Raw genomic sequence first — 27,484 nt, forward strand, 5'->3', positions numbered from 1 at the left:
TACCAGTATTATGGTCTGATTTTTAACGCATAACAAAACGGCTTAGGACAGCGATACCACCCTTATAGATGCAATGTTTCTTGCACCTGTAACTACTGCAATCGTCAATAACGCGTCGGCAGCTATAAGTAGCTCAGTAAATAATGAAGTAATTAGACCAATACTGAAAGAAACAGAAACAGATATTTTGCATAAAAAAAAGTACTATTTCAATAGCGCCACAGCTCAAATGTAAACCATGACACAATAGGAAATACCTGCAACCATTTATATACAAATTGAATACACGTTGCAATGATTTCCTCCAGTGAATAAATACGACACGTCAGACGCTAGTCGCCAGTTCTCAGTAACCGATGCAGTTCTGCTTGTTTATATTTGAATGCACTATTAGTAGCTTATCGGTCATGGGAAGACCTTGACGATATTAAATATAGAATGGCAAAATAGTATTCGTTTTGTAATCAACCACAGAATTTTTGAAGTGAAAATTTCTTTAGGCCCAAAGATTTGGATGAAGTAAGCTTGGGACGACTAGGGCAGACTCGCTCGATGAATATAATAATATTAGTAATAAAAATATTTCGAAACTATTATGTTTTTTAAAGTGATAACCATCACTTCTAGGATTAATACACAAATAATATTTGAAAACAAGAGCGACATCTCAAGTCAATTTCCTAATATGCAAATATTGGGGTTGAGCAGGTTATCAGGTGTAAAGTAGATCCTGTAGATGAAGCCACAACCTGAGAGTTGAACAAAGCATACAAGATTTTTGACGATACGTCACTCGAACGGTTAGCTCAGTTGGCAGAGCACTCACACGGAACGCGAGAGGTCGTGGGTTCGAGTCCCGCATCATTCATAAAATTTTGTTTTCTAATTTTATTTGTGTAATCATATTACGTATACACCGCGGCATTTTTTAATAGACGAGCAAGAGACGGACTTCTCAAAATAATTCAGTGCCACTTAGAATTTATGATAACGCCGCAATTGGGCACGTCACTTTCACAAGATGTTAAGTATAAATAGCCCAGTAATTTCTAGCTACATGCGCCTATCATACCAAAACACATTACTGCTTCACGGCAGAAAAACTAGCCGCAGCAGATAATTAGCTCAAACCAAAGCTAGACCAAAAGGTTAAATCAAACCATGAACACTATCAAGAAAATAGATGGATAAGATACAATACGCAATATATGAACACCAAGAAATATATTATGGGCAACTCTATTACATAAGAACCGGTCAAGTTCGATTCACATAATAAAAAGACATCAAACCGGTAGCCCCAAGTACTTTACGTATACTTGACGTAACATCAAGCCGTGGGAATTGAAGTTGCGCCCAGTTTTTGCTTACTAGTAACCTATTATATCTAATGTGGATGGTACTAGTTAATCTTACCATGCACCTTATGGAAGTGTAGGGCAAACGAGCTTCCGGAAAGCATGGTGGCAAATTATCACCGCTACTTTCTTGCGAGAGAAAAACCGCGTGCCAATCTGTAAGGTATACCGCAAACAACGAAGAGCGACTCGAATCATCATCGGCTTGATTCTTTGGCGTTGCGTAGAGATGTGGGTTCTCTCTGCATGAGATCTTCTACCGTATTTATCACAAAAGAGCTGTTCGAGTTGAAATAAACAACCGAATACCACCACCAGATATTACGTCAAAATACTAAATTCCACCTTCATCATGTTGACGTCTGGCATTCTACAACAGAGCGTTTTGCGAGAAATTTTAATTTTTTAATTTTCTTACCTCGTAAAGCCACTTTATGGAATATCAGCTGCAGTTTTTCCGAACAGATACGGCTTGGGGCCTTGAAGCTAAGGGCGTAGGGGTAGTAGTAGGTAGTAGGGCAATTTGGAGGCCAGCATTCTCTTAGACCCTGGTGTTATAGATGTCCATGGGCGTTTGCCTCCACAGGTTCCACCAAGTCCACAACAGGCAAGAGCCTGTTTACCCGTTCTGATTTTTATAGACAGCCATGGGAACACCGCGGAAAGAAGTTTTAATGTGATGGCGGTAACATTGAAACGTAAAGGTGGAATGTCACACTCGAATGCCTGTTAATCCAGAGAAAAAAGTGTGATGAAAGTACTGGCTGTTTTGAAGACTGTCTAAACGTACATAGCTTTGTTACTGATATGTTGGTAAATGGACGGTTTTTCTTATGGATATACAAACGAACATACGGTTCACCTTATCTTTAGTGAACCGCACACATTCTCTTAGAACGCCGGTTTTCGAGGAACTTTCTTCCACGCATAACCAAACTTTATTGTACGGTGTTTCCAGGTTTTACCTAAAACGAAAGCGCGTACAATTTTATGAAAGGCTAGCAACGCTCCTGTCGGTACTCTTATAGTGAGCATGACCCGCGGTTATCAAATAACATCAGGTAACCCGTATGTATGCTCCTTTATCCTCCTCTACGATAATAAACCCCACTATACAACGCACGTAACCCACAAAGACCAATCGTCTTGAACTATCTCGACTCGAGGCACGTTGCCGGTTGTGAAGGCATGCGCGTGAGTCATCCGGCCGCGGCCGCCAACTTCAGCAAATTATACACATTCAACGTCACTATTGAACTTGACTTATGGTAATATACTTTAGCACGTCGGTTTAATTCATAGACTTACTATATACGAAGCGCGCGAGAGAGATGAACAACTCAACTACAACACCGTTGGGAGGCTCCCTTGTACAGTATGGGTACAACGGCGCCAATTCTGCCGTGAAGCAGTAATGTGTAAACATTACTGTGTTTCAGTCTGAAGGGCGCCGCAGCTGGTGAAATTACTGGGCAAATGAGACTTAACATCTTATGTATCAAGGTGACGAACGCTGTTGTAGCGCCGTTCAGAGTTTTTGGGCTTTTCAAGAATCTTTAGCCGCACTGCATTGTAATGTGCATGGCGTATCAATTGCCATCAGCTGAACGTCCTGCTCGTCTCGTCCTAGTATTTTCATTACAAAAAAACAAACTCTAACGGAGATCGGTAATAAGTTAAAAAAGGAAAGAGAATCTGTTATTGCTGTAATAGATTTTGATTGACAAGTCGTAAGCAGCCACGCTTGACATTAGCTTCTTTCGGCCGTTCCCAATATTCAGTCTATCTCTTACTTGAGATAAAAATCGTAACTATCGTTGACTTTCTGTCCCAATAAACTTATCGACGGTAACTCAACTTATCCGTACACGCTGTCAATCAATGGGACGACATATAGCTCACCAGCGAAAGAAGTTTGTATGGAAAAGGCAATTCACGCGTTCCAATATAAGGCGATAAGAATGACTTATCAGGTATATTGGGATAGCTTCAGATTATTGACAACTAATTACTGACAGTAGAAGGTAGTAATTTATCTCTATCTGTAGATAGTATATTGGGAACCGCCGTTTGTGTTCACTTACTATTTATATCACCGATCTTTTAATAACGATCTATAAATTTACAACACTTTTATCTGCAGATTCTTTTTAATAAAAAACAAATTAATAGCTTGAAATTAGAACAAAAAACATATTCGAATAACCGAACAATCTAGAAGCACGTTAGAGAAGGGAGGGCAATCTAAAAACAGGCTGAAGAGAACGCCTGAGGTCGTGACAAGGCGGCGGTGTACCGTTCCATCAAACCTACGTCCAATCGTAACCTCGATATCAACAACCTTCGCACTCTCGTCCCGTGCGGAACCGCTTCGATCTCATCTTGAGATTCAGTTTTTGTTCAGACAATAAGCTAACTAAGGGCCGCGTTCTATCTTTTTTTTTTCATAATTTTTTAGACACAACCTTTTCGTATTAGTCGCAACAAGATTTAGAATTCTAGTTTGCCTCGATGATCAATAACATCAGGGACCCGTATGTAGTTGTTGGTTGTCCAATACCGAGATCGTGAATGGCGCCGCTATTAAATATTTTCCTTTCTTTTATGAAAATAAGGGACGAGACGAGCAGCATGTTCAGCTGATGGTACTTGATACGCCCTGCCCATTACAATGCAGTGTCGCTCAGGATTCTTGAAAAACCCCAAACATTTGAGTGGCATTACATCTGCGCTCGTCTACTTGAGACATAAGATTTTAAGTCTCATTTGCCCAGTAATTTCACTAGCTACACATTACTGCTTCACGAAAAGGCGCCGTTGTGGTACCCATAATATAATAACAACTACATACCCATAATACTTACACCTAGGGCTGTGTAAAAACGATACTATATATAATACAAATCAAAGTCTTTTGGCCGCGTCTGTTTGTTTGTTCGCGATAACTCAAAAACTATAACACCAATCTTCATGTTGTTCAGACCAATTGGTAGCGTGATTCGCGAAGAAGGTTAAAGTAAATAATTTGTTAAGTTTTTGTATATATGTATTAACGATATTTGTAGGAGCTTTCAACGAAACTGCTGTCTAAATAAACCCTATTAAATATAATAAAACAATGTATAGTGGAATTGTGTTACTTATATAGTACCTATGTAGACCCCTCTACAGAAAATTCAGCGATGGCATATGTCTATCTATTCAGGATAACATAGTATATCCATTGTATTACTTTAAAAAATTGGCAATTATAAAGCGGTAATGTAAGAGCTGTTTACACAAATCCTTATCATTTTATGACTAAATAATATTATAAAATCATTCAGAAATACGTTTTCGTTTCATTTTTAAATCATTTACTTTACGTCACCAAGTGGTCCCAAATCAGGTTTTCTGATATGACAACCACCGCTGGTCTATTTTATTGCGTTGGCCCATTGGGGGCCATCGCGATATAGATAATATAACATAAAATACAAACTAATTTAATGTTTAAGTTTAATTCTTACTTCAAACCCAATGCGGTTTTCACTACGCTGAGACCTTCTATAGATTTACAAATTCTAAAACGACGTACTAGCTGTCTAAGAAAAAAGCGAATCACTCGATTGTATGAAACGTGCAGTCATTGATATATTGACACATGACGGATATAATCGTGTAAACAAGAGATAAGTAGAGTCGAGAACCGAGATCGCTTGTATGGAAAAATTATCATTAATGTTTCCTCTTAAAACTAATACTCCCCAGTGCCACCGTAGCGCATCACAATACGCGGTTGTTATTGAGAATGTCGTTGTAATCCCAACCATATCAATTACCCCAGCTGATCAATTCAACCGTACCAATATACATCTCTACAAGCGAGGGTCAATCATCAATCGCTATTAATAACGAAATGAGATATTCATTATATTGATAATCTGCATTGTTTCATATCGATTGAGCTAGTCAATTTGAATAGCTAACAGTAACATAGTATGAATCCATTCAAACATCAAAATTCAATGATTGTTTTAAAATTGCATGCTATTTCACTTAGATTAATTGTCTAACGTCTAGACGGAGCCTCTCGCTGTTAGTCACTTTGTTGGGAGTAGGGCTTCCAATGCAAGCTTGCGGTGCGGGATCCCGCGAGATGCGGATTTACGGGCGCGGGATCCGCGGGATTTGCGGGACTGAAAAAAAGCGTGCATGCGATGCAAAATAAGATAATCTGCGTGAATTATTATTTTTAATAACTAAAGCTGTTTATTCAGAATTTGTTATTGTTTTTTTTTGTGAAAAAAAAAGGTATAATTTGATTGATCTCGGTTTAATAGTAATATGTACGTAAATAACTGTGGAGTTGATAAATTCATTGTTTTAAAATGTGCATATTTCCAATATGCGAGATCCCGCGGGATTGAAACTTCGTAGTCCCGCAAATGCCAAGATTGAATACAGGCCGCGGGATCAGAAGCCCTAGTTGGGAGTGTGTGTGTAGTGCCGAAAATAGAGGCTAACAGTTGGCCGCTATTTTTTTTCGACGTGTTTACAACTGTCACAGTCTATCTAGACGTATGTATAAATCATCTACTATATATTATTTGTTAATATTTTGTAATAAAATAAATATTATTTAAATAAGTACCCATGTAAAAATCCACAGGAACATTACATTTATTTAATTTTAAACTCAGGATTTTTAAAGTGGATTCTGCTACACAAAACGACAGCAAGATTCCTCCAGGAATGCAAAGATACCGGTCCGCCCAATTTGCCCTTTACGTACATTAAATCAAAGAAAAGATAAGCATTTGGAACCTTATTTTAATGTGCTTAAGGCATTCATATTTATATAGTTATACTTAAGTGAAATATTTGAGGATCTCAATAAAAATAACTCAAATTGTATTGGATTAAGAATAGAAACAAATATCCTATCCACACTTTTTGTCGATATCATTTTCGAATTATAACGAAAAAAAGGTCTGTAAACATTTGAATTTTAAGAGTACCTTACGTTAGTTGCATCAATTCATATACACTGCACATAAATAAAGGCATCATCCGAGCCTAATATTAACGACAATCTTCCATAAAACAGGGCAAAAGTACTAAATTAGGCGTAAACTCAACAAAAATATCCAGGGTATAATAAATATTATATTAAAATGGAGGGGGGTGATAATGAGAATCGAATCGCTGTGATTGCATTACACAAAGTAGGTATGGAGCCAAATACAATTTTTAAAACTCTCCGTACGCTTGGTGCTAGTAAAATATTTGTGTACCGGGCTATTGATAGGTACAAGGAGACCTCTGTTTGTGACAGAAGAACATCTGGTCTTCCATGTAGTGTTCGTACAGAAAAAGTGGTGAAAGCAGTACGGGAAAGAATTCGAAGAAATCCTGTCCGAAAGCAAAAGATTTTATGTCGGGAGATAAGGATAGCACCTAGGTGCTATACGAACCATATCGCGTATTTTAAAAAATGACTTAGGACTTGCAGCTTATAAGAGACGTACTGGTAATTTCTTAACTGATCATTTAAAAAAGAATAGGGTGGTAAAATAATCAAAATTCAATAACCAAGAATGGTCCACCCAGCAAGACTCGGCGCCGGGTCATAAAGCTCGGTCTACGCAGTCTTGGTTGGAAACGAACGTTTCGGACTTCATCAGAGCTGAAAAGACTGGCCGTCGGCTAGTCCCAATCTTAGCCCGCTCGATTATTATTGCTTGTCAGTCAGCCATGATAATTTAGAGTCCCTAAAATAATCCGTACGATTGGCATTAATGTTACGTTACCCGGGTCATATTAAGGTTTTCGCCGATATCGCAATTAAAACAATAGATCCACTTTTCGAAAAACTCCCAAGGGCAACCCGGCCGGCTCGGGCCCTGATAACGATAACACTATCGACGTGTTATCATGGTCGCCATAGCCGTATTGATACATAACCACGTACCAGTGTTGGCTTGAGCTTATATAGAATGCATTTTTGGATAATTTATGGTGATCGGGTCTAAGTAGAGTCGAAACTAAGCCTTTTCTCGGAAATACCGTTGGGATGGCGAAGTACAGAAATATTTTTAATTTACACATTAAGGCGATACTGAATGCCAGCGACCTTGGGCGAATGGGGAGGAGCTTGTAACACTCCCTGCGACTGCAAAACGTACGCCATTTTTTATGCTTATAAATTTTTCGATGGAGATTATAATATTATGTTTGAGTTTTATTTCCTAATATGCAAATATTGCGGTTGAATATTGTGGTTGAGTAACAACCTGAATGTTGAACAAGACTCAGTTGGAAGAGCGCTCGCACGTAACGCGAGGGTTCGAGTCCAGCGTCGTTCATAAATTTTGTATTTAAATTTAACATATTGTGTAATATACCGATGTTTAAAATATGTTAGGTACTTCAAGAATCAATATTTTTCCAGTGTCAAGGATTTCATTTAGTTCTTTGTGTTTATCAACCCTTTTGGAGCGAAACAAGCCAATGAAATAGTCTTGTATTTGCGCGTAGCATTAGCGTCTGACAATGGGCAGCAAAATGCAATGACGCCAGTCGCCTGCAAGAGCTCCCAATATTATTGAAATAATACTCCACCTTCATATACAATACGAATAAAAGGCGGATACTAAAAGATTGGCATTTAAATTTTCTTATAGATTATAAGAGTTACATTAAAATTAAATCAATAGTTTTTAACTGATCATCGGATTTTTCCCAAAAATAAACTTTGGAGTTAAAAATCTTTTTGCTTGCTTTTTTTTTAAAGAATTTAATAGAATTAGTACTTTTCTAAAACTTAAACCGAACAATTATTGAATTTAATATGTAAATTTTGAATAAACAAAAGAAAATCAGTAAAATAAATGCTCATTTGCAGCTTAGCTAACTTTTATCAACACAAATATAGTAGCGCCGGTTGTAGCATTTACAATCAAGTTTTTGCACATCAAACGCGTATCAAGTCACGAGCTACGGCAAGTAATACATAATGTACATTATAAATGTTACCTACATCTATTATTATATATATACAACATAAAGGCATGCCTCAAGACTAACAAAACCTCTCGGTATCGACCTTGGCGGGGTGATCGGCCGAGCACAAAGGAACAGAGTCTATCTAAGTATCTACTGATAATACTCCGGGTAGGTATGTGTGTACCCATTGCCCACAATCTACATCTATCGGACACCGAGAGTATTAAACCAAAAGGCGACGTCTCTAATAAAACTCAAACGAAATCTTCTGCTGCATTCATATTTAACAGCGTGGCTTGGGCAAAATGATGTTAACAGAACTAACGTAACTTTTTTGAAGTTATACTTCTTTAGGCGCGTTATGAAAAAATGATGAAAAGTAACAGGGTGAAGTTGGTTCCTAAAATTTTCTGACATTTGCGACATTCGTTATTTTTTTTTGTTGGTTTCTTCGTCCATTATTAGGATAGGCAAAGGGTTCAAGCCCGTACAGCCGTATTCGTTATTTAATAATTAACAGTCAAAGCCATCGTTGCAAGATTTTTACAATACTGTTCTTTCTACAAACGTAGAATAGCACGAGGAATAAATAATTTTAAGGATTTTTGATTTGTTAGGCCAAAGAAGTATGACTTCTTGCGTGCATACATAAGTACACACACACACACACTTTTTTTAAGGACGCAGAAGTAGCGTTCAAGCTTAATCCAAACATGCAGGTAATATCAAAAATATAAGATGACAAGTCGTATCCACTTTGTTTAGATTCATATAGTGTGATCCGCATTCTTCAGCGTATTTTTACAGAAGAAAACGTTTGTTAATGCGATCTCCAGCTTGTTAATTACTTTGAGTTCATAAGAGACCGAGATTCCGTTCGCTGGGTATAGCCGGTATCAATCATATTTTGAATATACTTGTACATAAGATAATAATTTAAGTCATTTTGTGTATACAAATGATTTGAGTTTTCTTTATTGTTAATTCCGCCAATATTTGTCTTTAAATAATTGTCTCGTGCCAGATTTTGGCGAGACAACACGTCCTGAGGATGCCTCGTGTAGAGGCGAAACACGTGTCCGAATTCTCAATCATTTGTATACTTATGGATTTACGCAAAGTAACGCCTACATCAATAAATTTTCATTTTGTGTATAAAAACGGCATTTTGTTACATGATAGTTGTTTAAGTTTAGAATAACTTTATTCACAACATCAAATGTATGTATGTAAGTAGGTATCTCCTTTTACGATTGAATCTACAATATTTACACAACTCGCGGAGATTTGATGTGAACAACACAAACTGTCACCCGCTTATTTTTCTTACTAACAGCGACATCAACATGCGCTTCAGTGCAGCTGTGTGCCCCGTACCATAAGAAACAGTTGTGTGCCTCGTACCACAAAAATTTGCACGCGCGTCCATAGTTTGCGATGTCAGCACCAAAATAAGTTAAAAATGTATAATTGAACATCTTCGCCATAAATAGAGACGAGTCGGAGAAGATGGTGCGGTGAAGGTAGTGGACGTTCGCCGGCAATCACTACGTCAGTGCCGGGTGTGCTGTCAGGGTTAGCACTTCTGAGTTATTAAATCGTAATAATTAATTAATAAAAGAATTTTGGTTCCAACAATTAAGTAATTAATTATAAATTGTTTTCAAATAGCTAAGCCGAATCTTAAGTTTATTTTGAATATGATTGTTTTCGGTTGTGGATTACATATGGATAGGTGTTAGTGACTTTTTAATAAAAAGGTATTTAAAAAGTCACAGGAGTTTTAGTGTGTTTGAGTTTTTGATTTTACCCAAACTACAAATAAAAAGTATCGATCGAAGATTAATTGTTCGTAGTTGCGTTTCTGTCGAGTGTGACATCCCTACACGCGTATCGCGCTAAACCTGCGTGAATCAACGCTAGTAGGGAAGATGTTCTACTTCGTCCGCGCGCTTCAAGTACTTTGCCAGCACTACTCATTCAAATTTAAACTACGAGTAGTATAATTAATTGACCTTATTTATATATTACTAGCTGACCCAGCAAACGTTGCATTGCCGATATTAAAATCGCGATACAAAAGTAACTGTAGATCGTAGATGGGTGAAAATTTTAAGTTGTATTTTTTAATGCTGACTCATAATCAAACAAATTAAAAAAAAAATTCGTGTGGACCACCCTTAACATTTAGGGGGATGAAAAATAGATGTTGTCCGATTCTCAGACCTACCCAATATGCACTCAAAATTTCATGAGAATCGGTCATGCCGTTTCGGAGGAGTTCAATGTTTAACACCATGGCACGAGAATTTTATATATTAGATAAGCTAGTATTATAAAAACGAGAAAATATAAATAATGTATGCAGCCCTATCTTTTTTTTTCCCAGTCCACCAGGAATATTTGAATGGTTAACTTTGAATTATCCATTAAGAATATGCATTCCAACGGCCCAAACGATGTTCGAAATAAGGCAACAAAAGGTGAGATTCCACACGTTAATGATACGCGAGGCGTTCGTGCCGGCCAACTAATCTTTCGTATTATAATAGTTGATAACGTGACCATTGGAAAGTCGAAAAGAAAATTGTAATAAGCATGTGAAGCAGTAATGTGTAAGCATCATTGTGTTTCGGACTGAAGGGCGTCGTAGCTAGTGAAATTACTGGACGAATGAGACTTAACATCTTATGTCTTAAGCTGACGCAATTGTAGTGTCACTCAGAATTGTTCAGTTTTTTCAAGAATCCTACTGCCTTTTCGTAGGCCTATATAAGATACCCAATTCCACCAAACATTATTTTGTGATTTCTCAATGGCCCTTTACAGCGTTTTCTTTGAAAACTCCCAGACGGCTTATTTATTTTCCGACACCTCCAACGAATATCTTTAATTTAACATGTAAACAAACACGTAACAAATAATATACTAAACCTTCCTCGAGAACCACGCTATCCATTGGCGAAAGCAGCATGAAAATCGGTGCAGTAGTTTTTGAATTCATCCCCAACAGACAGACAGATGCAGCGAGGGCTTTGTTTTATAATATTACTAGCTGACCCGACAGACGTTGTTCTGTATATAAGAGATAATAAACTGTTTTTATGAATTCGTCAATAATATTTCGTAACAATCAAGAATTTCAATTAATATTTCCTAAAATATGCTCGATGTTGTTGAAAGGAAATTGTTTCAAAAGCCACAGCAGAACTGTCAAACCGTGTGTCAAAAATTCTCTCATAGAAAATACGTCCATACGAAACAAAAATTGGAAATAAAAAATAATTATTGAAATTAAAACTGTCCTATCTCTCAAGTTGGACTAAACCGCACTCCATGAAGTAATCTCAATTAAAGTCCGTTCATTTGTTTAGGAGTCCATCGCGGACAAACAACGTGACACGTAATTTATATTAAGATAAGATTTTTACATAATAACATTCTTCTTAATAACTACACAATATGAGGGGTAGGTATTTAAGTAACTTTGAATGTTTATATAACATTGACTTTACCTGTAACAACACTAATCTTTGAAATACGTATGTGGTACAAGTGAATGACACTATAACCGGTACCGTGCGGAAATACTATAAATAGAAATAGTATTTGAGATAACGAAGAGTGGCTCCCATGATAAACAACCTACCTGTAATAATAGTAATAATGTACCAGTGGGAGGCAGGGAGGAGGATAATGGGTACCAGAACGGCGCCTATTTCTGCCATGAAGCAGTAATGTGCTAGCATTATTGTGTTTCGATATGAAGGGCGCAGTAGCAAGTGAAATAATTGGGCAAATGAGACTTATCATCTTATATCTCCAAGGTGACGAGCGCAGTTGTAGTGCCGCTCGGAGTTTTTGGGGTTTTTAAGAATCCTGAGCGGCACTGCATTGTAATGGGCAGGCCGTATCAATTACCATCAGCTGAACGTACTGATCTTCTTGTCTCTTATTGTGATAAAAAAACTATAATCCTACTAACATGAAATATTTACAGATTTTTGTTAAAGGCGCAATACTTAAGCTGTCCCTAAGAAACAGGAAAGAGCCACCTGAAGGTGAGACAGTCATCACTGCTGCCAACGTCCTCTTGCAACATCAGAGAATTCAAATATTTAAATCATAATAAATTTGCGTCAGACCTAAGAAGAACACATGCATGAGGAAGTAAGCGTTGTTAGGGTTTCGTAGTCAGATGGCAAAAAACTGAACCCTTACAGATGATTACGTCTTGTCTGTCTGTCTGTCAAAGCCACTTTTTTCCGAAACTATATGAACTATATTGGCTTATATTAACGAAAACTTTTAGCTGATAGTTCAAATTTGAAAAGCTATTTCAAAAGCAAATTCAGTAGGTACGGCATACACATATATCGAACGACATTACCAAAGACGCTTTATAGCCATAGTGAAATTATTTGGCAAATGAGACTTAACATCTTATGTCTCAAGGTGATAAGCGCAGTTGTAGTGCCGCTCAGGATTCTTGAAAAAGAAACAAAATATTGAGCGACACCGTAATTGCGCTCGTCAATTTGAGCCGTAAGAAGTTACTAATTATCCCATTAATTTCCGGGCGAGTGAAAATCTAAATTCTATTTTTTTCGACGTTTTCACAGCTGTCATAGTCTATGTAAACGTACCTATAAATGAACCTAAAAATCTTAGTACTACACATAATATAGTAACCAATTGGCACACGTGGTCAGGCAATCAAAATTACAAACCCAAACAGCATAATGTAGACATCAAAATATATCACTGCGTCTGCACGAGTGGGTAGGGAAAGTCATAATGACAATATAAACGGGCCAATAGGAAACACCCTCGCGAATTCTCAGTGTTCCGCTCGTAACACTAAATTGAGCAGAGTAGGAAGCCGTGGGAGAGACGGTTGTTCATGAAACGAGGCTGCCTAATGGAGGTTAAGATGTTTGGCCCGCGCTAACAAAACTCGCGCCATGTTCGACGCAACTACGCCACGTTAATTGGATGAGTTGTTAGATTTGAGCGAGCTGTCAAAACAAATAGGGATGTAGCTATACACACAAATGTAAAATACTTTTTTTAAATGAAAAGGTACGAGACGAGTAAGACATTCAGCTGATGGTAAATGATACGCCCTAAAAATTGTCAAAAAAATTAAAAAAAAAAATCGTTTGGACCACCCTTAACATTTAGGGGGATGAAAAATAGATGTTGTCCGATTCTCAGACCTACCCAATATGCACTCAAAATTTCATGAGAATCGGTCGGGTTTCGGACGAGTTCAAAGTTTAACAGCATGACACGAGAATTTTATATATTAGATGAAACTGTAGAGTCGACGTGTCTTGTATTTTTTTTCTAGAAATTGATTGTAGTTGATGAAGGGAGTGTTGGTGAACGAAGTCGCGGGCACAACTAGTTTATCAATATAGGCAAAACTAAACAAGACAGAGTTATTTTTTTATGAATTATGAATGAATGAATCATGTATGAGATTTGGCTTGCTTAAAATTCATATACTTAATACGTAGTTAAATATAGTATATTTTGCACGGTTAAGCATGTTAAGAAAGCTAAATAAAGATGGGAAAAGGATATATTTTCTATGCAAAATAAATCTAATATATAAAATTCTCATGTCGCGGTGTTTGTAGTAAAACTCCTTCGAAACGGCTTGACTGATTCTCATGAATTTTTGAGTGCATATTGGGTAGGTCTGAGAATCGGACAACATCTATTTTTCATCTCCCTAAATGCTAAGGATGGTGCACGCCAATTTTTTTTTTAATTTTTTCGAATTTTTTTTTTGGAAATTTTTTGTTTATACCAGTATTAAAAATACATACAACTTCAAATTTTCACCCATCTACGATTAACAGTTACTTTTGTATCGCGATTTTAATATCGGCAATACAACGTTTGCTGGGTCAGCTAGTTATAGATAAAATAATATGTGAAAAAGTTCGCAATGATTATAAACATGGAAATGTCAATTTGGAAAACACTGAAATTCCTTTCTTGAATGAGTATCAGATTTTTCTGCTAATTGAAAATCCTCGGCCTACATTCCACCTGACCACAACTCCTCAACCTCCAGCTCGGATATTTTCGGCCGCCGATATTAAAAGCTAATAAATCGATTAGTGCGCGGTTGCCACGTGTTCCAGCTTTATTACGAACCAATTCAGATTCTGATGGGTTATATAGAGGCGCAATAAGGCGGGGAATTCGACAATACTAGTCAAGTGTGAGCCTACTGAGAGTTCTGTACGTTAAGCAATAAATATGCGGGTAGTATTAAAATTAATAAAAATTAAAATGTTTAATGATATACGACCCGGTTCTAGCGATATTCGACAATACTAGTCAAGTGTGAGCCTACTGAGAGTTCTGTATGTTAAACAATAAATATGCGGGTAGTTTTAAAATTAATTAAAATTAAAATGTTTAATGATATACCACCCGGTTCTATCGATATTCAGGATATCAGCAAATAGTGCGTAGATATTATAGTCACATGGATTAATATTTAATATTGCACAGCGCGCTAAACGCTTAATGTACATTGAAAACCTATTTTCAACTAACTTTAAAAAAAGGAGGTAATCAATGCAGAGAGTTTTTTTTATGTTAGTTATAACTCAGTCTTATTAGTTAATTATAACGCGTTTTAATCCTTTAAACAGTGTTTTATTCAAATGTGTAACACCCGCGTAAATCAAAGAAAATACTATGTGCTAGAAAATTATTTTATGATTTGTAGTTTCTTTTCTGTTCGCAATTGTTGATGCGAGAACTCGTCGTCGCGATGAGGATTTTTAGTGGGTATGAAATGAGTTTGAGCCGTCACACTCTGGTGAAATTTGAATATGTCAAATGATCCAAATAGAAGCACAGTAAAATATAAAATATGGCACACCGTTTAACGCAGCAAATCTTCATGCAAAACAAGTGACGTTCAGTCAGACAATTTTACCAGAGTTGTTGTTTTTTCTTATATAAGTTATCTCGTTTGAAATATACATTCTGTCAAATTAGTATCGGGATCGGATGATTTGGTCAAATTATTTTTATTCAAAATAGGTCAAAACTACTACCACCCATTCCTAAAAAAAGCCTCAGACCTGAGAAGAACGGGCACAACAAACTCAGCGGACTTTGTATTCATAAAAGATTCATTTCATTCAAGATTCCAAATTCAATTTTATGATTTTTTTTTGTTAGATTGACACATATGTTTTTCACTTTGGCGCGGAGTTTGAGTTGCATCTGTCATTTAGATTAAATACATTGTATTGCGAATTTCATAATACACATAATCGGACAGAGTTTGTCTTAAATTTAGCATCGCCAATGGAATTTCGTGTTCGGAGACAAAATCTATTACATGAGACTTATGGTGAACCTACTATCAGGGGCGTGCATTTGTTTTCTAGCAAGATAGGCACTGTAGACTAGTTAGTCGTAGTTGCGCTTTAGTCCGACAGTACGACATAAGTTGTATGAAGCGCTGCTTACTTCGTAAATGCAATATAGTATGCTTCAGACTGCCTGCCGTAGGTTGTAAGCTAACTTTAACACTAGTGCAATATTTATTTAGCTTTATAACGAGGTAGGCACTGCTTAATTGCCTATATGATATGCACGCCCCTGCCGACTATATTAAAACACATTTATGAGTGGTGCAAGGAGCCCTATGTCGGCGGACAAGCGAGCAATGATTAACATAAGATATAGTATATATTAGGTGAAATATAATTATAACCATTTAGTATATTAAGTTGTAGCATAAGTTAAAAATGTACCTATTTTTTATGGAATAGGAGGACAAACGAGCGTACTGATCACCTGGTGTTAAGTGATCACCGCCGCCCACATTCTCTTGCAACACCAGAGGAATCACAAAAGCGTTGCCGGCCTTTAAGGAAGGTGTACGTTTTTTTTTTGAAGGTACCCATGTCGTATCGTCCCGGAAACACCGCACAAGGAAACTCATTCCACAGCTTTGTAGTACGTGGAAGAAAGCTCCTTGAAAACCGCACTGTGGAGGACCGCTACACATCCAGATGGTGGGGATGATATCCTAATTTGTGGCGTGTCGTGCGAAGGTGGATTTTTTTTAGTTAGTTAGAAACCTTTTTAGTATGCTTGCAATAAAGGCTTCATTCATTCATTTATTCATTCAAGAGTGGTGCAAAGCGTTCAAAAGCGGAAACTAAAGTATCATTTTTTAATTTCCCCGCAAAATTCACCTTAACTCAGTTCTGCTTCAAATATGTCTACAGATGCTAAAAGTTTCGTTTCATCGAACATTACTATTCAACCCACGCCCTTCCTGTTACACGCTGATTATTTATATCCAAAGGTTTACAGTATACTAGCGTCTCGGAACATCTCTAACGTAGATACAACAAGTAACCGATTTTAATTGACAAGTCGGTTACAGTCAGCTACGCTCGCTTTGCAATTATTTACCCCCTTATAATGGTCCACGAACTTTAAACAGCCGCTTAGGAGTGTTTTTTCTCATTCTGACTTAGGTCAATAGAAGACAGAGTGAGAATTAGCAATGCTTTAAGTTAGCAGAGTATTATGAATAAGAAGAGCATTTTAAATATTAAGGCGAAGAGTAAGCAGAAAACACGCAAACATGGTGTTTTTAGACAAGTTTTGTGGTGAAAGTATAGCATTTCGAGCTATGAACACTACTTAATCCTGTTACACATATCCTTAAGTCTTAATTGTAGGTTGCTAATGCTTGCTGTTGGTTATAGTTAACACTGCCGAGCCTTTTTGAACTACCACTTTTCTTTGAAGTTAAACAAGTTTTTGGCATGGCGTGACGCATTTTTTTGGTACTTCTCTCAGAAAAGTTATTCTTATAGCTTGTACTTTTTTGTGTAGGTTAATATATTCAGATTAGTATTGAATAACGAGGATTGTAAGCATATTATAAACTCTCCAAGCAAGAATTTTGAAAATATTGGCTTTTGTAATATAGATGGCAGCCGTGAAGTCATATCGCTCAAGGTCGCTGGCATTTAGTGTCGCCTTAAAATACTACCTAGCTAACGCACACATTCTCAAATCAAAATTGGTGATGCATTATCGAGCTGTCTGTCTTCTAGCTGTGTTGTAAAGATTATTCTAGAAAAATCTAGTACGCATCGGTACACTTCAAATGAAGGTAACGTGTACCCAGCAAAATGATTCACATTTCCAGGTAAGTACCTACGACAATAAAGTGCAGTTACGATAAGATTACAACCATTCCTAGAAGGTTTTCAAGTGCTTACGGATAAGGATTAATACAAAGAATATATTCAACTAGGTATCAAAAAATTATATTCCAAGCATATTATCTTACTAGTAGTTGCCTGTTGCATTCGCAACTAAAGGTTTTATCTAAATAAAATGTTTAACATAAGAATATCCATTAACAGAGAGAGTCGTCATACTGAAACATGCAGGGCAAGCCTGTCAGCTATTAACGGCCGTTCCCAATAAACTATCTACATATAGAGATAAAATACTATATTCTACTGTCAGTAATTTGAAGCTGTCCCATTATACCCGATAAGTCATTCTTATCGCCTTATATTGGGACGCGTGAATTGCAATTTCCATACAAACTTCTATCGCTAGTAAGCTATACGTCGTCCCATTGACAGACAGCGTATACGGATAAGATGAGCAACCGTCGATAAGTTTATAAGGACAGAAAAGTCAACGATAGAACTTCTTCTTCTTCATACGGGCGCTTTCCGCAACTCGACGTCGTATGCGCCTATTTTGCGTGCGAGGGTGGTAGAGGCTACTCCAACCAGCCAAACTCCTCCAAGAAATCACCCAACCTCTTAACGTCGCGGAAGACTTCCCGAAGAGCGCCTGGTGACCCCAGGTGCTTCGCCCTGTATTTGCCACCTCACTGCATTCCAGCAGAACGTGAGCGGCTGTTTCCTCTGCCCCCAGGCAACCTCTGCATAGAGGGCTGTCCGTGACACCTATATTAAAGAGATGCCTGTTTTTGTCAACGATAGTTACGATTTTTATCTAAATTAGGACACAACCGGAGAAAGATTGAATATTGGGAACGGCCGTAAGTTGGAATAGCGACATCCCACTCTACACGGACGCACGCCAAGATAGGAAAGATATTAGTAGGACTAGATATTTTCAAGGTACTGTGGGTACAAAACAGTCAACAATTAATGGGGAATTGCTAGTGAAAACAACTATAATAATATGTCTGCAAAGAGCACCTTGCGAACAAGTTGTAAATCCACCTTGGTTTGCTCGCAGGATAATACCATAAAGAAGGACGCAACGCCGAATGCCTATAAGCCACCCACCCAAATTCCTTGGTTAAGCTTCTTTACTCTCTCAAGCCGTGAGAAGACTAAAAACGAAGCAAGTATCATTAGAATAAGGGCTGTTTGAGGCAAATTCAATTTGAATTTGAATCAAAATAAACATAGATAAGACGAAGATCATGTTGCCATACCCATGTTGCACCTAGTCCCGTAACCTTGGCCAAATAATCCAGTTGGGCAGGTCCAATTTCGGAAAAGAGGTCACTCGGCGAATCCAACTCGATCGGGAAGCTCCGTTAAATCTTCCCGTCCAAAATACCAGTGTCTGAAGACGAAGGTTTTTAGGCGTTGTGTGTTGCCAGTGATAACATACGGAACGCAGACGTGGTCGCTAACCATAGTAAGGCCTTCTGAGGAAGCTCATTGTCGCTCAGAGGGCAATGGAGAGGGATATGCTCCTATGCTTGGAGTCTCCTGCGATATCGAATCAGAAATGAGGAGATTCGTAGGAGAATCAAAGTCACCGATATAGGCCAGATGGTTGCGAAACTGAAGTGGCAGTGGGCAGAGCACATAGCTCGAGGGACAGATGGCCGTTGGGGTATTTAAGACCTCGAATTGCCACCACGTACCGGAAGACGTAGTGTTGGTAGGCCCCCCCCACAAGATGGACAGACGATATGGTCAAGATCTTCGGAATACGTTGGATAAGGGCAAGATAGGACCGATCGTCATGTCGATCTTTGGGGGAGGCCTTTGTCCAGCAGTGGACGTTTTTCGGCAAAAAAATGATAAATTACCATCACCTGAGACACTGCTTTGTCAGTTTTTCCGCTCTTATATATAAAAACGTTATTCCTAATGGATATCATATTTACTGCGGTTTGTATTTTATTACGTTAATCAAGGCACGGCCGAGGTTAGACCTAGGCGAGGCATTTTATTGCATAGTGACTAAAATGTATTGACTGTTAAAGATTGCCATCAATATTAAATGAGGTATACATTGTAAAATGAATTCATTTAATATACTGGAATCACAACGTGTTTTGTTGCATCGTGATTATTTCCAATAGCGCTCCTTATAGCTAGGCTGTCAACTTAATTTTCTTATGTCTTCAAACCAAAGAGGATGTAAATACTACGTAATAAGAGGCGAGTTTAGTACGAAACTTGCAGTGATTTGACATATTAAGTTTGAAATAGTAGTAATTACAGAATGGCGATTGGCGACGAAGGCTCCGGCTAAGTTTGAAAGCGAACAGTTGCTTAAAACGTAGTGGATTTTGGCTATCTTCGTTTTTTACAAGATTATAGCAGTCATCCTGCCTAACTGGATTGTTTGTCCGAGGTAGACGTACTCATCGACAATTTCGAGAGTACATTTCCCAACAGTTATAGAAGTAGGTGCGACATGGACATTTGACATGATCTTCGTCTTGTCCATGTTCATTTTGAGATCTACTCCTTGGGAAGCTGTATTGAGGCCATCGAGCATATGGCTTGAGTCTTCCATGGTCTCTGCCATGATAATGATATCGTCTGCGAATCGAAGGTGAGTTATCTATTCGCCGTTGATGATGATGCCCAGTCCATTCCAGTCCAGAAGCTTAAAGACATCTTCCAACGCAGCAGTGAGCAGCTTGGGCGATATGACTCCGCTGCAGTCTCGAACTGACATGGTGGCGTTTCGATACAAACACTTCAACGCTTCGATATATCGGTAATAAACGTGGCACCTCTGGAAAGACTAAAGCACCGCCCAGGTCTCGATCAAATCAAAGGCTGTCTCATAGTCCACGAACAACAATCATAGTGGCTGGTTATACTCCTCTGTCAACCTATCAATGACTGCACGTTTCATACAATGGAGTGAATCGCTTTTTTCTTAGAGTTTCGCTAGGCTACTATAAACATTGAATGGTTGTGTCCTAATCCGGGGACTATAAATTTTTGCACACATTGACAAATCAAAAGAGGTCACGCATTATCGTGCTGTCAAGTCGTCGATACGCTAGTATACTGTAACTCTATGGATGCAATGACGGAAATCAGGACAAAAGGCAAGACAAACAGCTCCTTCATGGCGAAGAAAATTGTTTGCAGAACAGAACTTTCCCGAATTTTAGTTGTGAAAACAATTGCAAAGTACCAAGGCAACATAAGGCTTCAGGAGCAAATGGGGTGACGGCTGAGTTATATCGATTACGAATCGTTATCGCGCGCTATCGGGTATCGGCCGATAAGGACGACTAGCTGTTTGCGCCCGGCTCAACGGATATTAATCTACCGACAATATTTTGATACTTACTAAGTACACACTAACAAGTATTTTAAGAATATTTTTTCAACCGTTTTCAATATGTTAGTCTTTTTCATTTTAGACTTTTGAACGGACACTTGGTCCTCCCACATACAATTAAATAAACTTTATTTACGCAGTAATAAAAAATTCTGTATAAAGATTACGCCTTCCTTTTTATTTATTCCATCTATTTGTTTACAGAAAAAGCGCGATTACATTAAATCAAAATTCAGGCATTTTTTTTTAATTTTTTGAGCATTGACAACGAGACCATCGGCTCAAACCTAAATATTAAGAATATTTAAGTAAATAGTTTTTTAAAATACTCGATTACAAGGAAACACCTCGTTATCGGCTAATAATTTTTTGTCATCACACACACATCACTATAGCATCACCAGAGGAATCACGGGAAAGTTATTATTAATAAAAATAAAAAAATAATATAAATTATACTATTATATTAATAGTAAAGGTAAAGGTTTGCATAAGAGGTGTATTAAATTAAATATTTAGTTATAAGATTCTTTTCAGTTTTTGATGTCTGTTTTTTTAAAAAGTGTTTTTTTTTATAGTCACTTGACATTTGAAATTATACTGAGCTTTTTTTTAAGGAATAGGAGGACAAACGAGCGTACCGGTCATATGGTGTGAAGTGATCACCGCCGCCCACATTCTCTTGCAACACCAGAGGAATCACATGAGCGTTGCCGGCCATTAAAGGAAGGTGTACGCGCTTTTTTTGAAGGTATCCATGACGTATCGTCCCGGAAACACCGCACACACCACAAGAAAGCTCATTCCACAGCGTAATAGAGCTTAAGCTAAGAAAGCCAAATATATAAGTCAAGTTAGAGTTTTGTCAGAGTCAGCAAAGTTTCACGTAAGTAAAGTCTAAATTCACTCTAAGAGCTCAGCTTTACTTTAAAGCGTGAGGTTTACCAGTATGAGGTTCCTTTGCACAGGATGCCGGCTAGATTATGGGTACCACAACGGCGCCTATTTCTGCCGTGAAGCAGTAATGTGTTTGGGTTTAAAGGGCTCCGCTAGGTGAAATTACTGGAAAAATGAGACTTAACATTTTATGTCTCAGAGTTTTTGGGGTTTTCAAGAATCTTGAGCGGCACTACATTGTAATGGGCATCCCTATATCAATGACCATCAGTTGAATGTCCTGCTCGTCTCGTCCCTTATTGGCATAAAAAAGAGCTGAATAGCTGCAAGGGTGGAATTCCACGGCAAGAATCAGGACAAACAGCTCATTGAAACACTCCACGTGATAAATGCTCTTGAAGCAAATATTAACATGCCACCAGCATATCTTTAATATCTATATATATAAAAATGAATTGCTGTTCGTTAGTCTCGCTAAAACAGGAGAACGGCTGGACCGATTTGGCTAATATTGGTCATGAATTATTTGTGGAAGTCTAGAGAAGGTTTAAAAGGTGAATAAATAGGAGAATGCTGCTAAATTAAATAAAAACAACAAATTTGTTTTTCCTTTGATATGTCCATACATAATTTGTATGAGAGAATTTATTGACGCACGGTTTGACAGTTCTGCTGTGAAACAATTTCATTACGACAACAGGGAGCATATTTTACGAAGAAATTGTTGATGTTATGATATATTATTGACAAATTCATATAAAAACATTATTTTATTTATTATATACAGAACAACGTCTGTCGGGTCAGCTAGTCTTTAATATTTGAAACAACATCATTTAACACTTCATTCACTATTTAACGACAGACAAATTGAAGCAATTGAAATCCTTCATATTCAATCTAACGTCTTAACAGCAACAAATTTGTAAATTTATATTTATGAGGAACTAGCTGACCCGACAGACGTTGTTCTGTATATAATAAATAAAATAATGTTTTTATATGAATTTGTCAAAAATATATCATAACATCAAAAATTACTTCGTAAAATATGCACCCTGCTGTCGTAATGAAATTGTTTCACAGCAGAACTGTCAAACCGTGCGTCAATAAACACTCTGATAGAAATTATGTATGGACACATCAAAGGAAAAACAAATTTGTTGTTTTTATTTAATTTAGCAGCATTTTCTTATTTATTCACCTTTTAAACCTTCTCTGGACTTCCACAAATAATTCAAGACCTAACTTTGACAAATCGGTCCAGCCGTTCTCGAGTTTTAGCGAGACTAACGAACAGCAATTAATTTTTATATATTTAGATAGATAGATAATCATTATGTGAGACGGTGTTCTGTAGAAGTGTGTAGTTAAAGTTCTTCTATTTATCATAATATGTAAAACATTGGCACAGCACAGGAAGAGCTGGACAAAATCTACAAATTTTTTTTACTAAAAAATATAAAGCTCATTTATAAATTGCCAGTGATGTTTATAGTTTATTAATATAAATATCTAGATGACGGAGCATTGCTCAGGTTTTTAAGAACGTACAAAAATTGAACAAAAAAAAACTAATATTACATCTGGATTCGAACCGGGGTCTTCTGCTTTCCGGATCACCCAATGTCCCATCTGAGCTATTATAGTCTTGTATATAGTGGAGAAACCTACCTTTGTATTCTAATGTTATTGTAGCTGTTTCTTATTAAAACACGGATAAAACAACATTTTTTTTTAAATTGAAACTGTAGCTAGATCAACTTCTTGCCTCCAAAACTATCTTAGTATACCAAATTTCATTAAAACTGTTGGAGCCGTTTCCGAGACTCAGAATATATATATTTACAAGATTTGCTTGTTCAAAGATAACAATTTAAAATCATGGAGCTATGTGGAAATGCTGCCAGTATACATATTATTGTAATCATATTTATTGTAAATAATATAGTCATAAGCATTATTATGTTGTAAATAAAGAACTCTACAAAAATCAAAAAGGTTCATTGAGGAATGAAGGCTAAGGCTAGATAGAAAAAAATATATAATTTGTAATATATAACTGCCATTTGTTTAACTGCACCAGTAGTACAAACACTCTTCTCACAGATGAGAGAAAAGTTCAAGTCACACAATATAAAGAACAATAGGGAATCCACAAATTATTTTAATGTTATTATATATAGAATTTCAACATTTAATAATAAAATTATTCTTGCTCTGACAAAAGTACTTAAAGTTAAGTTTAAAAAGGGTAACCCACACAGCCATTTAAAAGCTTTCTGTTAATGTGCTCAATGTGCTAATGTACGTGATTACTAATAAACGGACAGCGGATCGGAATAATAGGCATTATCCGTAAGATAAAGGTAATATTTCGGCAAAGGTTTAGAGTATATGATAATATGTTGGTGATTACTTATACGGAACCTATATTTTTTTGACTGAGAAATACCTTTATATTTGGAATACAAATAACTCAGTCTAGTAATTGAGATGAGTATGTGTAGATGTTTCCTATCTGCTAGAAAAATATAAAATCAATCCCCTCTGGATTGGTTGAAAAATGAGATTTATTGTGTCATCTTTTAAATGTCCCAGAATTCTTCAAAAGTTAATATTAATCTTGCTCAAATACTATTTTCAACACTAGAGTTGATGTAAGCATAATTCTGTAGTTATAATGTTTATTAAAAATATCTATTATTTTAATCATATGCATGTACCCTATTGAGCCAATCAATTAAAACTATCTTGGATGCTCTGTCTGAAATGTAACAGCCAACACATGATCAAAACTATTACTGCTTATCAGGAACTGCTCACTGCTATAGGTATCACCTACAAAACCCTCTGCTAAACATGAGTGTCACGAAAAGAAACCATCAATCATGACATTTTGGAAATATACATTACAATTCCAGTTAATTTCCGGCTACTGTGCTTTTGGTTAGTGTTGGGTTTGCGGTAGTAGTACAGCACACATTTCAAACACATAGACTTTCTAGTGTTTGAATGGGAAAAATTGGAACTAGAATTAATTCCTATCACCACAATCTTATGTAAACAACACTACATTGTAATTTTTTGAAGTAAAACTTCTTTAGACGTGACCTGGGGGTAACTCAGAATATTTTTCTGACGGAAGTAACATTAGTACTTCCGACAGAAAAAAGTCAATTGAAACAATTTTTAACCATTATAATTTAATAGTTTAAAAAATTTGTTTCAAAATGCTCAGTATTATTTTCCTATAATCTCTTAGTGTATTTGTTCATTTATAACTACTTTGTAATAAATAAAAGTTCTCAGTCTGACATTTGCGACATTCGTTAATTATTCCTAAAGTTAATCATAATTAAGTTTTACTTCAATCGCACGTACATACTTTTTAAACCAACTTGAAAAAAAGGAGGAGGTTCACAATTTGGTATGTTTTTTTTCTTATGTTTGTTACCTCAAAACTTTCAACTGGGGTAAGCGATTTTGATAATTCTTTTTTTTTTAAAAGACCTAGTAAAGGATGAACCCTCAAACTATTGCATAGTTTGTGTCACAATTGACTGGTTATACAAATGATTTAAGTTTTCTTTAGTGTCATCAAATCATTTGTATAATTATGGATTTCCGCAAAGTAACGCCTAATTCAATAAATTTTCTTACAATTGACTGGTTTTAAAATATACACACACTGAACAAACTTTATATCGTGAATATCGCCTGTTTTGCTGTTGACTCGCAAATTGCAACACTATTATACATACACAACCGAATGTGATGGAATACCTCATAAAAATCTGTACACATTTCAACAAGCCCTACAATGGCCATGGCCTGATTCTTTTAAACATACGACAACTCACTACAAAAACATCTAATCATAAAACAAATAACGGTTTGGATGCAATTGAATGATAAAACACTTTGAAAATAGGTTAATTGTTGGAAAAAGTACTATTAATATTGTATTTATATTTTCTGATCAAACATCAAAACCAAATTAATTAATATTTTTTTTTAACTTCATTTGTCGCTCAGGACAGACAATAATGACATAAAAGTGATAATTGAAGAATTGTCGCTGCAACCCTAAGTTTATGTATTTGCACACACAATTATTGTAAACCCCTTATTCATAATAGTCTGCTAACTTAAGGCATGCTAATTCTCACTCTGTCTTCTTCTATTGACCTAAGTCAGAATGAGAAAAAATACTCCTTAGCGGCTGTTTAAAGTTAGGGGACCATTATGAATAAGGGGGTAAGTATTATACTAAATCACAACCCTGAATCTGACTAACAGAATGCCTGAAAAATACACACAGAAAATGTTTGAATTATAGGCCTTATAATAACAAGTATTTATAAAACTAAATCATAACAGTATTATGTATGTAGTTAGGTTAGGTTTATGTCAGCATCAAAAAATGCTGATCATTTTAGAATGATGTTTTAGGAAGTTATAGTTCTGTGGGAATTGGCTTTCTTTAAGTCAAATATATCAAGGTTGGCACTAAGTTTTATTTCAACTGAATTACATTTTTTTTTTTGTAACAACAAATGGAAACAGGTTGAAAGATTATAAGTATTTTAGTTTTTGTATGGTAGGTTTAAAAAATTAAGTACATATTAACATAATGTATTCAATACATAACCCAACTGTGTAACAATGCTAACTATAATACTTCTATATAACATAAGATTATTGAGATATGCCTACAGTAGTAAAATGGTTATTATAAAATCTTTGTGCTCAAATGTATTTGTGATATTTTTAGATTAATAACACCACTCATGTTTGTAAATACAAGAAGCTCTTACCTTCCTGAAGGCAAACAGCTCATTTTGTAGTTTCTGCCGCTCAGCAGATGGTTGTTGCCCCTTCCCACGTATAAACTTTAACATCCTGCCTGCCTGCAACAACACAAAACAATCCCTTACTATATCCACTTCACAAACACTTCAAAGAAATGCTAAATCGCGAACCTACCATTATATCATACTAGTAAGTAGTAACACACACGGCTGTACAAACCGGCGTCCGAAAGCCGACTGAATTTAGTTAGTTGAACAATTCGTTGAGCCGGAGCGCCACATTAGACAAGGTGTAGCAACATACCCAGATAACATAACGTTCAAGCACAAGATAACTAACACAATGATAAAATATTAATCTAAACAACCTACGTGGAATTAGATAGATAATCTAAATTCACCATACCTTTACCAAACCCTGGGCAACGCCTGTCAAACAGGTTCCACGTCTAGTACATTGGTTTTCGGCAGTCACTTAACAAAATCATCGTAATCGATGCAAATTGAATACATGATACATACCTGAAGACGTCAGTTTGAGGGGTTTATGTGATAAAATCCAGAAAAGAATCCTGATATAAATACGTCGGCGTCAAAAAACATAAATCAGAAATACACACAAACAAATTCACTAAGTATACATCTATAAAACAAAAATACAATGCACGGCGATGTCACTGAGTCACTGACTCACACTTCACAGGTCACACGCTGACGCATACGCCTGACAGTTACTGCTAATGACAGCTGTGTAACGGACATATGTCAAATGTCACATTCTTTATGACAAATGACACCTCACCCTATTGTCACCAAGTTTTT

The 27,484-nt window shown here is 36.6% G+C and overlaps 1 protein-coding gene across 1 annotated transcript in view; it reads right to left on the reverse strand.

Annotated features, from left to right (window-relative positions):
* Window positions 1–26,992, reverse strand: part of LOC126969332 (lethal(2) giant larvae protein) — a 59,548-nt gene extending 32,556 nt beyond the window's left edge. The window contains exons 1-2 of the mRNA XM_050814688.1: window positions 26,838–26,992; window positions 26,669–26,761 (exon numbers count right to left, since the gene is read on the reverse strand). Coding sequence (XP_050670645.1) covers window positions 26,669–26,761; window positions 26,838–26,840 — 96 coding nt within the window. The 5' untranslated portion in view covers window positions 26,841–26,992. The remainder of the gene's footprint in view (window positions 1–26,668; window positions 26,762–26,837) is intronic.
* Window positions 26,993–27,484: the final 492 nt, after the last annotated feature.

The sequence above is a fragment of the Leptidea sinapis genome, chromosome 18, assembly GCF_905404315.1.
Source record: "Leptidea sinapis chromosome 18, ilLepSina1.1, whole genome shotgun sequence".
Classification (NCBI taxonomy): Eukaryota; Metazoa; Arthropoda; class Insecta; order Lepidoptera; family Pieridae; genus Leptidea; species Leptidea sinapis.